This window comes from Ursus arctos, unplaced genomic scaffold (assembly GCF_023065955.2).
Source record: "Ursus arctos isolate Adak ecotype North America unplaced genomic scaffold, UrsArc2.0 scaffold_19, whole genome shotgun sequence".
Lineage (NCBI taxonomy): Eukaryota > Metazoa > Chordata > Mammalia > Carnivora > Ursidae > Ursus > Ursus arctos.
The window spans coordinates 120,550-138,051 of NW_026622863.1; the positions used below are offsets into that span (position 1 = coordinate 120,550).

Sequence of the window (17,502 nt, forward strand, 5' to 3'; positions counted from 1 at the left end):
ATACTTAGACCCCAAAATATCCTAACACCAATTGCCCTCAGCCTGAGGCACCCCAAAACCCTCAGCCTGAGACGCCCGAAATGTACCACCCGCAGAGAACAAATTTCCCCAGCCTCAAGAGACCCTGAATACCCTCAGCCTGTGAACTCTTAAATCCCTTCAGCTTCACAGACCCCAAGTAACCTCCATGCCAGAAAACCTCAAGCCCATTAACGAGAGACTCCAAATCTTAGAATGAGAGACCTCAAATTCCCTCAGTCTCAAGATCCCAAATCCTGTCAACCTGAGCATTCTAAATCTCTCCAGCCTGAAAGACCCTAAATCTTGTCCTGAGAGACTGCCAATACCATCAGCCTGAGAAACCCCAAATGTCCTCTGCCTGACGCCCCAAATACCCTTGACATGAGAAACCCCAACCCCCTCACCCTGAGTGAAACCAAATCCCCTCACCCTGAGATCTCTCTGTCCCTTAGAGATGGAGCCTGTTTATACCCAGATTTTTCCAGAATCCCCAGGGGGACATCCCAAGACACCCTTCTTTGAGAAATACTCACTTCTTCTCCCTGGAACAGAGCTGATAGTCTGTCCCCAGTCCTGGCACTCAGGGACTCCCAGATCTCCTTGGTGCTCTTCTGGCCTTGCACCTCAGGACTCCCATCAAGCACCCACAGCCACATCCCTCGAGGGGCCTTTGCCACCTTTCCTCAGATGGGCCGAGCTGCAGTGGAATAAAAGAAACAAAATCTAGCTCACGTTAGGATGGCCTGTCATTGCCAGTAGAGATTCTTCCATCCCATCAATAGCCCCATCTCCCCTGCATCTTTTAATTCTCTCGGGGGTCCCCACATCTTCTTGCTCTGACACCCCATCCAAACAGAGAAGACAGACATGGCTCTGGGCAGTGGTCTGAGCTGTCACCCCTCTCAGCACCTTCTTCTTCCACAGGTGCCTTAGCCTGGGGGCAGAGAGACTCATGAGGACATCGCCAGCCTCAGAGTCAGAGCAGAGCCTGCCTGGAGGTCCCAGCACCATAAGCCTCAACACGTCCCCAGAGGAGACGCCTGAGAGAGACTCGGGGAGAACAGGGTGGAAGCCCACGGTGAGAGGTGTGGGAGAAGCTGGGCTCCAAGCACATCTGTAGGAAGGATGAGGACGGGGCCTGGTGACAAGGCGGTGGTCCCTGGAGGACCACATACTCCTGGCCTACAGCGGTGGGGGACCCTCTCTGGGAATGGACACAGGATGGAGGCACTTGCTCCTTTACAGGATGGGGTGGGGGCACAGGACAGTACCATCAGCAATTGCTCTTTGTCAGGAGAGAGCTAGTAAAATGCTCAGCGTTTGTTCAGTTAATCTGGACACCATCAGGAAGGAGAGAAGCTGTTTACCCTTGCTTCACAGAGAGCACTCAAAGGAATCGGAGAATGCACTACATTTAAGGGGGAGAAAGCCCAGCTCGAAGTCCTGACTTGTATTAGTAAGTCACTGATGGAATCTATTATTTTCTCTAGGCCAAAGATGCTTTCAAAGACATTTCCATATACTTCTCCAAGGAAGAATGGACAGAGATGGGAGACTGGGAGAAAATCCGATACAGGAATGTGAAAAGGAACTACGAAGCGCTGATTACTATAGGTAATGAGAAGTGCTGGGTGCTGACGAGCCTGGGAAACTTGAAACAGGCCTTCAGTCCCTGTATTAGTTTGCCTCTCGGGTGGCTCTGTGTGCTCACAGTTCTCTCTGGTGTGAAGACAAATCTGGAGTGAAATTTGGTACTTTGCTGTCAATGTAGGCTCGCACTGGCCCAATGCAGAGCTCACCTCTTGTCTTGTTCTAGACTCTAGCAGCCCATCAGCTGAGTCGCACTGACTGGGTGCTGCTGTCCATTGCCACTGTGCTTTGTTCCTCCTTCTAGCTCTTTCCTTTTAGGACAAGAATTTTGCTTCTTTCTAGGTCTCAGAGCCCCTCGCCCAGCTTTCATGTGTCACCGCAGGCAGGCCATCAAATCCCAAGTAGATGACACTGAGGATTCTGATGAAGAATGGACGCCGAGGCAGCAAGGTGAGGGGCCAGGAAGATTTTGTGGTTTCCTCTGGAAACTCAAGGTTTAGGTTTCAGCTGCATCTCAGGAGTTAACAAAGGAAACTATTTCCTCAAAAACGTAAATGCAAGATGCAAAACAGCATATCACATAGTAAGAGGCTATTCATATGTAGTTTTTAAATGTGGACAATAATTATATTTTTATAAATACATTAATAGTGGATAATAGGTGGTAAATGTATAAAAACAAAAGAAATGCCAAATTCAGAATAGTTATCATAAGAGAAAAAAGAAGGGATGGTAGGTGACTTTGCTGTGTCTTGGCTAGTTTTCTCCCTTTTTTTTTTTTAAAGATTTCATTTATTTGAGAGAGAGAGAGCCCGGGTTGGGGGAGAGGCAGAGGGAGAGGAAGAAGCAGACTCCCCACTGAGCTGGGAGCCTGAAGGCGGCCAATCGCAGGACCCCCAGATCATGACCTGAAAGCAGACGCTTAACCGATTGAGCCACCCAGGCACCCTATTTTTCTGCTTGTTTTTCTTTTTGTTTTTGAATTTTAAAATAGAAATTAAAAGATATAGAGAGAAAAATAAAAAGATGTAAAGATATACAGTTGTGGCAGAATGTTGAGACAAGGCTGAATGGTGGTGGAGATATAGGTTTTCCAGTATGATTCTCCACATCTTTCTATATATTTAAAATTTATCACTTTTTTTTTTAAAAAGACTGTTTTGGCTAAACCTTATTAGCTAGTGAAAGGGCAGTTAAAGATACCTTAATTAGGCTGTAAGTCCACCAAAGAGCTAATCTCAGTTATTCTTATTATTCAGTTGTTGGGTTAAATGTCTTAGAAGAGAATATGATGAACATATGTAAAAATACATTATTGTTTATGTTTATTTAATCACACACATGATCTTTTTAACCCAAAATGAACCAGACGCTTTGTTTTAATTCTGGAAGAGGGTTTGAGATAATTATTTTGTCTCCCTCATCTTTCCCACATATCACTTACCAGAGCACCGTCAGGCAACCGACGTCAAACACCATCATTACAAAAGAGAAATTTACAAAAACGTTTACAAAAACGTCCTCTTGCTATTCAGACAAGGGAGTTTAGAGCAAGAGGCGATCTACATAAGCTGGAGAAAGCAACTTGGACTAGGTCTATGATTCCATCTATGGATTTCAGATTCCTTAGGCTCTTTTTTTTTAAACTTTTTAAACAATATTTATTTATTTATTTGTTTATTTGAGAGAGAGAGCATGAGTGGGGGAAGGGGCAGAGGGAGAGAAGCAGACTCCCCTGCTGATCCCAGACCCGACACAGGGCTCCATGCAGGGCTCCACACAAGGTTTGATATCCTGACCCTGAGATCATGATCTGAGCTGAAACCTAGAGTTGGCCGCTTAACTGAGCCACCCAGGCACCCCAGATTCCTTAGGCTCTTAAAAGTAGTGTAAGAGATCTGAAAACACAATGTCTGGTTGTTCACAAAGATTTTGACATTAAAGGAAAGTCTTCATAGGAAACATACCCCATGGTTTACCATATAGCTCCACAGCTTTATCTGGACTCAGCTAAAACCCCCACCCCACCCAATGTTTTTACTGTGGTTACAAAACATACCAATAACAACATGAATTTACCCCCTTAACAAGGTTTAAGTGTACAGCAGAGTCTTGTTAACTCTATGCACATTCTTGAACAACAGATGTTCAGGTCTGTTTCACCTTGCGTGACTGAAACTCTATGCCTATTGAACAGCAACTCCCCATTTCCCCCTCCCTGCCACAGGCCCTGGAAACAACCTGTCTATTCTCCATATCCATGAAGTAGATACCTCATATAAGTAGAATCATGCACTTTTGTGATGTTTATCTCAATTAGCATATCCTCAAAGTCCATCCGTGACGTAACGTATTACAAGATATCCTTCATTTTTAAGGCTAATATTCCATTGTGTGTGTATATATATACACAAATATATGACATTTTCTTTATCCATTTATTTGTCAATGGACATTTAGGTTGCTTCTATCTCTTAACTATTATGAATAATGCTGCAATGATCATGTTCAAATATTTATTCAAGATCCTATTTCCAGTTTTTTGTATATATACACACAAGTTGGATTCCTAAATCATACGACAATTCTGTTTTTAATTTATGGAGGAAATGCCATGCTGTTTTCCATGATGACTGCAACATTTCACATTCCCTCCAACAGTGTTAAGAGTTCCAATTTCTCCACATCTTTGTCAACCCTTGTTATTGTCTGTTTTTTCCATAGTGATCATCCTAATGGGTATGAGATAATATGTCATTGCAATTTCCATTTTCATTTCCCTGAGGTTAGTGATATGGAGCGTCTTTTCATGTGCTTGTTGGCCGTTTGTGTACCTTTTTTGGAGAAATGTCTGTTCCAGTCCTTTTGCCATTATAGTAATCAGCTCAAGTCGCCATAATGAAATACCATGGGCTTAGTGGGTAAACCACAGAAGTTTGTTTTCTCGCAGTTCTGGAGGCTGGAAGTCCACGATCTGAGTGCCAGCATAGTCCAGTTCTCTTCTTGCGTCGCAGGCAGCCTCCATCTTGCCATGTGCTCTCACAACCTCTTGTTTGTATATGCATGCTCTTGGAGAGAGAAAGAAAGAGATCCACATTCTCACGACCTTGTCTAATTGTGATTACCTTCCAAAGGCCCCATCTCCAAATACCATCACATTGGAGGTTAGGGTTTCACATAGGGATGTTTTGGAGAGACATAATTCATTCCATAGCACCCAGTTGTTAATAGGGTTCCTTGATTTTTTACTATCAAGTTATAGTTCTTTGTCTATTCTGGATATTAACTTCTTATCACAGATTTATGTTTTACAAATATTTTTTCCCATTGCCTAGGTTGCTTTTTCACTCTGTTGATTGTGTTCTTTGCTGCACAGAAATTTTTAAGTTTAGTATGGTTCCATTTGTCTATTTCTGCTTTTGTTGCTTGTGCTTTTGGTCATAAACAAGAAATTGTCACCCATTCCAATGTCATGAGGCTTTTCCCCTTGTTTTCTACTAAGAGTTTTATTTTTTTTTTAAAGATTTTATTTATTTATGTGACAGAGAGACAGCCAGCGAGAGAGGGAACACAGGCAGGGGGAGTGGGAGAGGAAGAAGCAGGCTCATAGCGGAGGAGCCCGATGTGGGACCCGATCCCACAACGCCGGGATCACGCCCTGAGCCGAAGGCAGATGTTTAACTGCTGTGCCACCCAGGCGCCCCTCTACTAAGAGTTTTATAGTTTCCGGTCATACATTTAGGTCTACAGTCCATTCTGAGTTGATTTTTGTACAAGATGTAAGATAAAGGTCAATCTTCATTCTTTTTTTTTTAAGTTTTTGTTTTAATTCCAGTTAGTTAACATCCAGAGTAATTATACTAGTTTCAGGTGTACCGTATAGTAATTTAACACTTCCATACAACAACCTGTGCTCATCACAAGTGCACTCCTTAATCCCCAACATCTATTTAACTCATCCCCCCATCCGCCTCCCCTCTGGTAACCATCAGTGTGTTCTCGTCTGTAGTTAAGAATTTGTTTCTTGGTTTGCCTCTCTTTTTTCCACCTTTGCTCATTTGTTTTATTTCTTAAATTCCACACATCAGTGAAATCATGTGGTATCTATCCTCTGACTGACTTATTTCACATAGCATAATACTCTCTAGCTCCATCCATGTTGTTGCAAATGGTAAGATTTCATTCTTTTTTATGGCATATATATACATGTATGTATATATATATGACATCTTCTTTATCCATTCATCAGTTGATGAACACTTAGACTGTTTCCATAGTTTGGCTATCGTAGATATTGCTGGCATCAACATTGGGGTGCATATAACCCTTTGAATTAGTATTTTTATATTCTTTGGGTGGTATCTAGTAGTGCATTTGCTGGATCATAGGGTAGTTCTATTTTTAACTTTTCAAGGAAACTCCATACTGTTTTCTAGGGTGGCTGCCCCAGTTTGCATCCCCAGCCCCAGTACAAGAGGTTCCCCTTTCTCCACATCCTCACCTTGTGTTGTTGATTTCAGTCACCGCGACAGGTGTGAGGTGAAACCTCATTGTAGTTTTTATTTGTATTTCCTTGATGATCAGTGATGTTAAGGATTTTTTCATGTGTCTGTTGGCCATCTGTATGTCTTTTTGGAAAAAATGTCTATTCATGTCTTCTGCCCATTTTGTAATTGGATTATTCATTTTGGAGGTGTTGAGTTTTATAAATTTTTTTTAAAGATTTTATTTATTTGACAGAGAGAGACAGCCAGCGAGAGAGGGAACACAAGCAGGGGCAGTGGGAGAGGAAGCAGGCTCCTAGCGGGGGAGCCTGATGTGGTTCTGGATCCCACAACGCCGGGATCAAGGCCTGAGCCGAAGGCAGATGCTTAACGACTGCACCACCCAGGCGCCCCCGAGTTTTATAAATTCTATGTATATTTTGGGTACTAGCTCTTTATCAGATATGTCATTTGCAAATATCTTCTCCCATTCTGTAGGTTGCCTTTTAATTTTGTTCATTGCTTCCTTCACCGTTCAGAAGGTTTTCATTTCAATGAAGTCACAATATTTTATTTTTGCTTTTGTTTCCCTTGCCTCAGGAGACATATCTAGAAAGAAGTTGGTGTGGCCAGTGTCAAAGAGGTTACTGCCTGTGCTCTCCTCCAGGATTTTCATCGTGTTAGGTCTCACATTTAGGTCTTTAATCCATTTTGAATTTATTTTTGTGTTTGTTGTAAGGAAGTCGTCCATTCTCATTCTTTTGCATGTTGCTGTCCAGCTTTCCCAACACCATTTGTTGAAGAGATTATCATTTTCCCATTGGATAATGAGGAATGCCTTTGTCTAAGATTAATTGATCATACAGATGTGGATTCATTTCTGGGTTTTCTGTTCTTTTCCATTGATCTATGTGTCTATATTTATGCCAGTGTCGTACTGATCACTAGAGCTTTGTGATAGAACTTGCAGTCCAGAACTGTGATGCCTCCAGCTTTGCTTTTCTTTTTTTAAGGCATCTTCATTCTTTTGCATGTGGCTATTCTATTTTCTCAGTGCCATTTGTTGAAAAGATTGTCCTTTTCCCGTTCTGTAGTTTTGGCATCCTTTATGAAGATTATTAAACCATATGGGCTTTCTATTCTATTCCATAAATTATATGTCTGTCTTTATGCAATAATATACTGTTTTGATTACTGTAGCCTTGTAATATATTTTGAAATCAGAAAGTGTGAGGCCTCCAGCTTTGTTCTTCTTTCTCAAGAGTGTTTTGGCTATTTGGTGTTCTCTGAGATTTCATATTAACTTTAGGATGACTTTTTCTATTTTTGCAAAAAAAATACCATTGGGGTTTTGATAGAAATTGCATTGAATCTGTATATTGCCTTGCAGTCTGGACATTTTAACAATATTAAGACTCCTAATCCATGAACCTGGGGTGTGTTTCCATTTACTTGCATCTTCTTTAAATTCTTCAGCAATGTTTTGTAGTTTTCGGTGTACGAATGTTATAACTCCTTGGTTAGGTTTGCTCCTAGTTATTTCATTCCTTTTGGTGCTATTAAACATAAGACTGTTTTCTTAGTTTCCTTTTTAGATTATTCATTGTTAGGGGCGCCTGGGTGGCTCAGTCGTTAAGTGTCTGCTTTTGGCTCAGGTCATGATCCCAGCATTCTGGGATCAAGCCCTGCATCGGGCTCCCTGCTTAGCGGGAAGCCTGCTTCTCCCTCTCCCACTCCCGCTGCTTGCGCTCCCTCTCTCGCTGCCTTTCTCTTTCTCTGTCAAATAAATAAATAAGATCTTAAAAAAAAAAGATTATTCATTGTTAGTACATACAAATGCAACTAATTTTTTATTAAGTTCAATTAGCCAACATATAGTACATCATTAGTTTTTGATGGAGTGTTCAATGATTCATTAGTTGTGTATAGCACCCAGTGCTCATCACATCACATGCCCTCCCTAATACCCATCACCTTGTTACCTCATCCCCCACCCCCTAATAATTTTTTTAAATATTTTATTTATTTATTTATTTATTTGAGAGAGAGAGAGAGAGAGAGAGAGAACAGGCACAAGTTGGGGGGAGTGGAAGATGAAGATGGAAAGGCAGAGAATCTTAAGCAGACTCTGTGTTGAGCACAGAGCCCAACACAGGGCTTGATCCCACAACCCCAAGATCACGACCGGAGGTGAAACCAAGAGTCAGACATTCAATTGCCTGAGCCACCCAGGCTCCCTAAATGCAACTAATTTTTTAGTGTTAATTTTGTATCCTGCAACTTTGCTGAATTCATTTGTTAGTTCTCACAGGCTTTTTTGTGGAATCTTTAGGATTTTCCACATATAAGATCATGTCATCTGTGAACAAACATAATTTCACTTCTTTCTTTCCAAATTAGATGCCCTTTATTTTTTTTCTAATGCCCTGGCTAGGAATTCCAGAACGATGTTGACTAGAAGTAGTGAAAGTGGGCATCCTTACCTTGTTCTTGATCTTAGAGGAAAAGCTTTCAGTTTTTAACTGCAGAGTATCATGTGAAAGATAGACTTCTTTATTATGGTGAGGTAATTTCTTTCTATTCTCAGTTTGTTGAGTATTTTTGCCACAGATGTTCATGGCATATGTTTTAATATGTGTAATAGATAACTTATGAACATAGGATGAAGCATAAGTGAGGTTTTGTCTATTTTTTTTAACACTTTAGGTCAATTAGTTCATGTCACCAGTAGCAGCATAGGCTTTGATGATACTTCAGAAGCATTTTCCAATCACCCTTTGACAGTCCACATACTCGTCACTCCCTGGTTAAGAACTCTGTGTCTCTAGTGAGGGCCTCTGGAGTCTGGAAACATTTACCAACCAAAACACTGATTTCTTATCACTTTATAGTCAGACCTTCTTGGGTGGCATTCAGAATGGAGCAGAGTAAACACCAGAGGGTGAGTATTCCCCAAATCTTGTTGACAGGAAAATCTTTCTCATGGATTTAAACACAGGTAAGAGTAGGAAAATGCACAGAGTATCCAAGGAACTGATGCCTTTATTTTCCTGATCTCTTTAGCACAATATCCAATATCATCATCACTTTAATAGCTAATAAGAACAGCAACAATATTGGCTACCACTTGTTTTATTTTCACTGTACTTCAGACTTTATTTTAAGCATTTATATGAATAAACTTACTTAAACCTTACAACAACCCTATGAGGGAGGTACTATAAATATCACCGTTTATAGATGAGGAAATTGGGACAAAGACATGTTTGATTATATATCTGAGATCACAGTACCAGTGGTGGTGCAATCTAATCGCAAGCTCCTTCTCTAAACCACTTACAAGCTCATTAAAACTTTCAGAGTTTTATAAAATTTACGTCATTCATTTGATGATTTCAACCTCAGTTCTTTTTTATTATGCTAAAGTGAGAGATGAGCTAAGACCCTCTAAATAAGAGAGGCTTACAAATATACTAGGAATTCATACACTGGATGATCCCGGATGAAGGAGATAGGCTTTCCATCCTGAAAGCCTCCCATTCTAATAAGAGGAAGCATCTCCCAGCCCTGAGTAGTTTCAGGTTTGATGATTGAGAAACAACTAATAAAATGACTTAAAGATTTCATATAGGTTACATAATATTCATTAGAAACTCCATATAGGTATCTGGAACTGATTTAAAATATTCATACTTGTAGGAGGAAGCAACAACCCCGTCCCCTGAGCTCTCATTAGGCAACTCTCATTTTGTTCAGTATCATTTGTGTAGACTGCCTCTGCACTGCAGACTCTTTCTTCTCTGAAGTCCCAGGCCCAGCTTAAGGCACCAGAGGCCCCTCTATGTTTTCTGCATGAGTAATTCCACATTTACAGATAAAATTAGAAGTAAAAAGGTCAAGGAACGCTAACAATAACATCTGTGATTTAGATTTTGAACATGGGGACAATTGAGGGGGTAAATTGATAGCAGGACTGTAATCTCATATTCATATTATATCAAATAGCTCACCAAACAATTTGATGATCATTATAATATTTTCTGTTCTCCATAACATCAAGAATTAGTACATATACCAATTTATGGATCAGGAAACTGAAGAGAGCTAGCTGGTGGTACGACCTTATTCAAACAAAATTGACAGGAACCAGCTAATCTAATTCCAAATATTTTTTCCTGGATATGGCAAATGGCAACTTTAGCATCTTTTTTTTTTTTTTTAGTGTTTAGATACATTTCTGCCAACCCTTTCTTTGTTTTCTTTCCCGTCTCCACTCTGTCACCTCATCTGCCATATGTGTGCTGTCCCATGCATTTGCCTACATCTCCTCCTCCATCAAATGCCCAATAGTTTATAGAAGATCCCCTCTTTTCCTCTATGAGCCCTCATAACCTTCTTTCACAGACCTTACTGAATCTCCAGCTAGTCTTCCCAAGTCATCTCCTTCCCTCACTCTCACTTTTATGGAGAAATTTGAGAAATTTAAAGGGAAAGAGCCTTAAGCCATGGATTCTAGTCTTGCATTCATTGCCCACATATGCCCTTTCTTTTCCCTCTAGTATTCAGACTCCCCAGGTATTCCCAAGGGTTGTTGAAGTACTAACTAAAGTTATGCACGTGAAAACACATCATAAGCCTTAAAGGACTATAGAAATTCATGCTGTCTTTTAATATGTGACTCTCACATTGAAGCGAATACCCAGGGCGCCATTATGTAACGAATCTACTTTGAAGGAATTATCAGAAACAGCAAAGTTGCTGAACACAAGTGGCTCAGAGCTTGGCCAGAAACCAGTGTCCCTTCCTGGAGAAGCAAGTACCTCTGGACATGACTCCCTACAAAAATTGGGTAAGAAAAAATAATATGGGGATTTTTAGTCCCTCTAAGTCCTCCAGAAAGGTTGATGAATACAACATAGGTATGTGGGATGGACTTTGGCTAAGCCTAGGTTTAAGCTAGACTAACCTGAGACCTGTGGTTAGCATTGAGGCCTTGGACAAATATAAATTCTCTGAGCTCCTGAATGTTAATCTGTAAAATGAAGATAAGGATGCATAGCTCATATATTGTCTGAAAACATTAAATTAAACATAAAATAATTGACCCATGCGGGTTGTCCAATAAATCTCTCAGTGTTAATAAAGACCATACTTTCTTGGTGTTGAATGCCCAGGCCCTTGTTCAACGCTTAACATGTAATGTGCCCTCAACAAATGTTTTCTGAATGAAGAAATATGTGAATGAACCATTTTCTAAGAGGAAAGATTGCAAAGATTAACCTGATAACGGGAAGAAACTAAAATTGAACTTGCCATCTATTGTCAGTATGGAGTCTTACTCCCTGAAGAGTGTGGGGAGGGCAGAGAACAGAGTATATAGAGTGACAGGTAATAATTTATCGGAGATTTCACATTTTCTGACAAAACAGGGACTAATACTCCAGACTCCACCAACCTCACTCACATGCTCTTTTCCAACTCAGAATTCAGGAGAAAGGATGTTGAAGTGAAGATGTATAGCCTACGAGAAAGAAAGAGCCTTGCATACCAAGAGGTCAGCGAGCCCCAGGATGATGACTACCTCTGTAAGTGACCGTCCTGGCCCACTCTCAAAGGAAATTGTTCTCTCCTGGTACAGTAACTTCATCTTGTCTTTGGGTCCCCAAATCATCCCCTTCCTCTAGTGACTAGGAGTACAGGGTAGAGGCTAAATGATGTGAGTGTTGGGCTCTTTCTGAAACGACTTTAGTCCAGTAACATGCACTAACCCTTTCCTAATCCCTGTTGCTCTCGCCTCCAGATTGTGAGAAGTGTCAGAACTTCTTCATTGACAGCTGTGCTGTTCATGGGCCCCCCACATTTGTAAAGGACAGTGCAGTGGACAAGGGGCAACCCAACCGCTCAGCCCTCACTCTGCCCCCTGGTCTGAGAATCAGACCATCAGGCATCCCTCAGGCTGGGCTTGGAGTATGGAATGAGGCATCTGATCTACCATTGGGTCTACACTTTGGTCCCTATGAAGGCCAAATCACAGAAGATGAAGAGGCAGCCAACAGCGGATACTCCTGGTTGGTGAGAATCATCTACCTCTTCCCCCCGTCCTCTGGCTTCCCACATCCCTCCTGTGGATTGGTAGGACAATACCTTCTACACAGATGGGAATAACATGGTTAGTGCTGTGTACTGAGTGGACTTTGCATGAACCTGGAGCTCCTACTTAAAGATCAGAGAGTAAGAGGGAGCACAATGGTACAGACACAAACAGGAGGCTCCTCCCTTGAGGGACTCCTGCTCTGAGGTGACAAAGCGACCCAGATGTGTAGATGATGACTAAGGAGCACATCATATGGTCACACTGGGGATGGATTCCATGTAGGCTGAAATAGCATTGACCACAGGAGAGTAAAATAATCCCCCTATTACCTCCCCCCACACACACAAAAAAAACCTCTTTAATTTCTCTTTCTCAAACTCAGATCACCAAAGGGAGAAACTGCTATGAGTATGTGGATGGAAAGGATAACTCTTGGGCCAACTGGATGAGGTAAGACCAATAGGGTTCTGGGTTCCAGAGAGAACATTCATCTCTCACAAACCCATGTTCCTTTCCTTCTTGTCATGCCTCCCTCAATGGTCTCCCTCAATCCTCTGTTCCTCTTTTCTCTCCTTATAATGCTCTTTCATTTTAAGAGACAGTTTTGGAAAAAAGGAGATAAGAACATAGCACATGTACTCAAAATATGCTAGATAACATTTGGACACTGAAAAAAACCCGAGGAGCCTAGTCTCATGAGGAACACTGGATTCACACTCTAATTTATCTAATCAATATTCATAAGCACTTACTATGTTCCATTGTGGAGTTCATTACTTAAACATATTATACAACCCAGGTCCTATGGAAGACATATTGCAGATAGACAGTAGACAATTGAATTTAGGAATACTTAACTATAATTTCCCTATTTTTCAAGAGGTATACAGTGTAGGGATAACCCTAAAACAAGGGACCGTTAATCTGTGAGGGCAGCAGCTCTTCCTACTCTCTGTTCTAATAGAATTGGTTCTGAAGCCTATTAGATATGGGCTGCAGTGTGGCCACAGGCCTCTGTCCTTCATGATCCAGCCCCTTTCCTTGAGGGGCTCACATGTTACCAGGGAATGCATTGTGTGAATACAATATTGTTTTTCTGTGTTATTGTGTGAAGACAGAAAGAGCTCTGAAGTTCTGTGGGAGCTTGGGGGAGGCATACTTCAGATACAGTGTGGGGAGATTGGAGAAAGGCCTCTCAAAGGAAGATAGATTTGGGCTGAGTATGGAATCATGTGTAGTGATCTAGAAGCAGAGTCCATGATCAAACACCAAGTTCTATGGTATAAAACAGAACTTAATTTAAAGTTTAGAGAAACTAGACGTCACTGGGTTTTGTGATCAATCAAGGTGGCGGTGAGTCTGGAATTGGGATTTGAAAAATGGTTAAGCAGGCAAGGGGGAAAGCCTTCTAGGCAGGCTGAGGACAGTAAGCAGAACCTAGAGCTGGGAATTCATATGATACTGTGATGGAGGCTTGAGTATGAACAGAGTGTTCCCTGAGGAGCAGTGGGAGAGTGGGCAGCATCAACATGGAGGCCTCGGGCATCGGGGGCGGATGTGACAGGTGGTGGGAACTGACCCCCTATGGTTCTCTTTCCTAGGTACGTGAACTGTGCCAGGGATGAGGAGGAGCAGAACCTGGTGGCCTTTCAATATCACAGGCAGATCTTCTACCGAACGTGCCGGGTCATCAGGCCAGGCTGTGAACTGCTGGTCTGGTACGGGGATGAGTACGGCCAGGAGCTGGGCATCAAATGGGGAAGCAAGTGGAAGAGCGAGCTCACAGCAGGGAAAGGTGGGCACCACTCCTCTTCAAAACAGAGAGAAAGGGAAGAATTCTCCTTGGAAGTTTCCACAGTCCAACTCTCAAGTAGCGTAAAACCCTGTCTAAAGTCAGTAGAAGTGCAATTCTGACGCCTCCGGAATAAGGGTGCACGTCACATGCATTGGACTCTTAGGGACAATTTTTAAATTTTTTATTTTTGTTCTGATTTCTTAAATATTTCATGCACAAAATATATAATAGAATATACTGATAAAAAAACTTAGATGCAAAAAATAAGTTTTCAAGCCCCTGCCAGCTCTCTCACTAAGGCAGTTTCTTCTGCCCTTTTAGCTCTTTCTTCTTAATTTGTTCAATATTTCTAAATGATATGAGTATGTGGGTGTGTATTCACTCATAATTCAGTTAGCTGTCATGTGAGTTCCTACTCCGGGCCAGACAGGCTTCCCGGAATTAGAGATACAGACCGAACGAGATTTTCAGAATCAGTTCTCTTCAGCAGCTGATGACTGAATGAATGAGGGAAACATCTACATATGCAGGCGTGTGCATAACATCACACAGCAATTAGTGCTTTGAAAATAAAACTAGTCCTCAGAAAGTGTCTGGGGACCAATGTGAGGGAAGGGTGGGTACAACAGAGCTTGGACAGGGAAGGGCTCTCTCAAGAGACAGCATTTGAGATGTGCAAACACCTGTGAGCAAAGGATTCCAGGCAGAGGGGGCCCGCGAGGACAGCTGCCCCGAGGCACAAGAGAGATGGGGTACATGTGGTGTGTGGCTGAGAATCCACGCAGATGGAGGAAGCATAGAGGGTAAGAATGGAGGTCAGATAGATACATAGATGCCCTAGACCCTGTGGTCCGTGCTGACACGCTGGGGGTTTTCCTGACTGAGATGGAACGATCGGGCACTTTTCAACTGGAGAGTGGCATGTTCTCTGTTCTAAGATGATGCTTTGGTTATTTTTGGAGAAAGACTACAGTGGAGAATCCCCTCCAAGATTACTTCATCTCTCAGTGAGAGAAGATGGCGAATCGGCAGAAGATGGATGGCACTTGGGGGTGTGATATATATCCCCGTAATTGGTTGGGAAAATATTTTGAAACAGGACTTTCTATTGTACTTGAAATAGGCTGAGACTGAATGAAATAAACACAGCATGAAGGGTATTTTTTTATGTTATGATTTGTGGAAAACTAAAAGAGAAGCAATTTATAACCTAGTTGGGGCAGCAGGAGCCATAGCCCTTTAGACCATGAGACGTGCACGACTGTCCAATCGAAATCCCACTTTCTAATAGAGATCCAGATGCATATTGTCCTCAATTAAATATGTCTTTTTAAATGGGGACACTCAGGTTCATGTTTACTCACATATTCCACCAAAGTCATCAAAAGAGTTGTTGCCTCTCGCAGGAACAAAATCACTGCAGACACTGTCACAGAGTCATACGACTTAGAAGGTACTTGCATGAGGGGAAAGGTCACTGTCCTTCCATCTATATAAGGAGGGAAGCTGTCTCTGATGCTACTTGAGGTTACCTAGTTTGGGTGATACATGGAAAAGGCCCTTGATATGGGCTTTCTGGGTTTATGAGGAAGATGTAGTGGGTAAAAATGGAATGGAAAAGTGAAGGGACACTTGGTGGGAGACAGAGCTTGCATTGTCAACACAATAAAAATGGGTGTTGGGGCAGCCTTACCAGGAGACAAAGCATACAACACAGGCAGTTGTGTCAACATCTACCTGACCAAAAATTTCCTCTTTCAGGAGAACCAAAGCCAGAGATCCATCCATGTCCTTCCTGCTCTCTGGCCTTCTCCAGTCAGAAATTCCTCAGCCAACATTTGGAACACAATCACCCTTCTCAGATCCTCTCACGAATATCTGCAAGCGAACATTTCCAACAAGAGGATCCCTGCCCAGGCCATCAGAATCAGCAGCAGCAGCAACATTCTGATCCTCACAGGTGGAATGACAAAGCTAAAGGTCAAGAGGTCAAAGAAAGGTTCAAACCTTTGCTTAAAAGTATAAGGCAGAGGAGAATTTCAAGGGCCTTTTCCAGTCCATGCAAAGGACAAACGAGGAGCTCTACAGCGTGTGAGGGAATGGTGGAGGAAGAGCCCAGTGCAGGCCAGAAATTGAATCCAGAGGAGACAGGAGAATTATTCATGGGGGTAGGAATGTCAGGAATTATAAGAGTCAAATACAGAGGCTGTGGGCAAGACTTCAGTGATAGGTCACATCTCAGCAGACACCAGAGAAGACACAAAAAAAAGCCCTCTGTTTGCAAGAAGGTGAAGAGAGAGTTCAGTCATAAGTCAGTCCTTATTACACACCAGAGGACACACACAGGGGAGAAGCCCTATGTTTGCGTTGAGTGTGGGCGAGGCTTTACACGGAGGTCACATCTCATCACACACCAGAGGACACACACAGGGGAGAAGCCTTACGTTTGCAGGGAGTGTGGGCGGGGCTTTACACTGAGGTCAAATCTCACCACACACCAGAGGACACACACAGGGGAGAAGCCTTACGTTTGCAGGGAGTGTGGGCGGGGCTTTACACAGATGTCAGGTCTCATCAGACACCAGAGGACACACACAGGGGAGAAGCCCTATGTTTGCAGGGAGTGTGGGCGGGGCTTTACACAGATGTCAGGTCTCATCAGACACCAGAGGACACACACAGGGGAGAAGCCCTACGTTTGCAGGGAGTGTGGGCGAGGCTTTACACGGAGGTCAGGTCTCATCACACACCAGAGGACACACACAGGGGAGAAGCCCTATGTTTGCAGGGAGTGTGGGCGAGGCTTTACACGGAGGTCACATCTCATCACACACCAGAGGACACACACAGGGGAGAAGCCCTATGTTTGCAGGGAGTGTGGGCGAGGCTTTACACGGAGGTCACATCTCATCACACACCAGAGGACACACACAGGGGAGAAGCCTTACGTTTGCAGGGAGTGTGGGCAGGGCTTTACACAGATGTCAGGTCTCATCACACACCAGAGGACACACACAGGGGAGAAGCCCTACGTTTGCAGGGAGTGTGGGCAGGGCTTTACACGGAGGTCACATCTCATCACACACCAGAGGACACACACAGGGGAGAAGCCCTACGTTTGCAGGGAGTGTGGGCGGGGCTTTACACGGAGGTCAAGTCTCATCACACACCAGAGGACACACACAGAGGCTTTACCAATAAATTACATCTCCACTACCAAAGAACAAATGTAGCCACCACACACTCCATACCCCAGCTCTGAGGGAGGTTCAGAGGAAGGCTACTGAGCCCTTACACTCCCCAAGAATATACTGAGACCACATACAACTGGTTAAAGAAATTCTCTACTTTCAGGACAAGAGATGAGGCATACAAACAGGGGAAGGTTCCTTAAGTGCTCTGAGACCCTCGCCCACACCAATCCCCTCCATGATTTTTTGGCCTCCTGTTCTAATAAATTTTGTGTTCCTACAAATCTGAAGTCCACACGCACCTCATTCCCCCCCTTATCACTGAAA

The 17,502-nt window shown here is 42.8% G+C and overlaps 1 protein-coding gene across 1 annotated transcript; it reads left to right on the plus strand.

Annotated features, from left to right (window-relative positions):
• The first annotated feature begins 1,568 nt into the window (after window positions 1-1,568).
• On the plus strand, window positions 1,569-16,009 carry PRDM7 (PR/SET domain 7). Its single transcript, XM_044382537.1, has 9 exons — window positions 1,569-1,635; window positions 1,930-2,061; window positions 8,987-9,036; window positions 10,788-10,944; window positions 11,579-11,680; window positions 11,896-12,167; window positions 12,572-12,639; window positions 13,791-13,984; window positions 15,672-16,009. Exons 1-9 carry the CDS (start codon window positions 1,569-1,571, stop codon window positions 16,007-16,009), a joined length of 1,380 nt encoding a protein of 459 aa, XP_044238472.1.
• The last annotated feature ends 1,493 nt before the right edge of the window (window positions 16,010-17,502 follow it).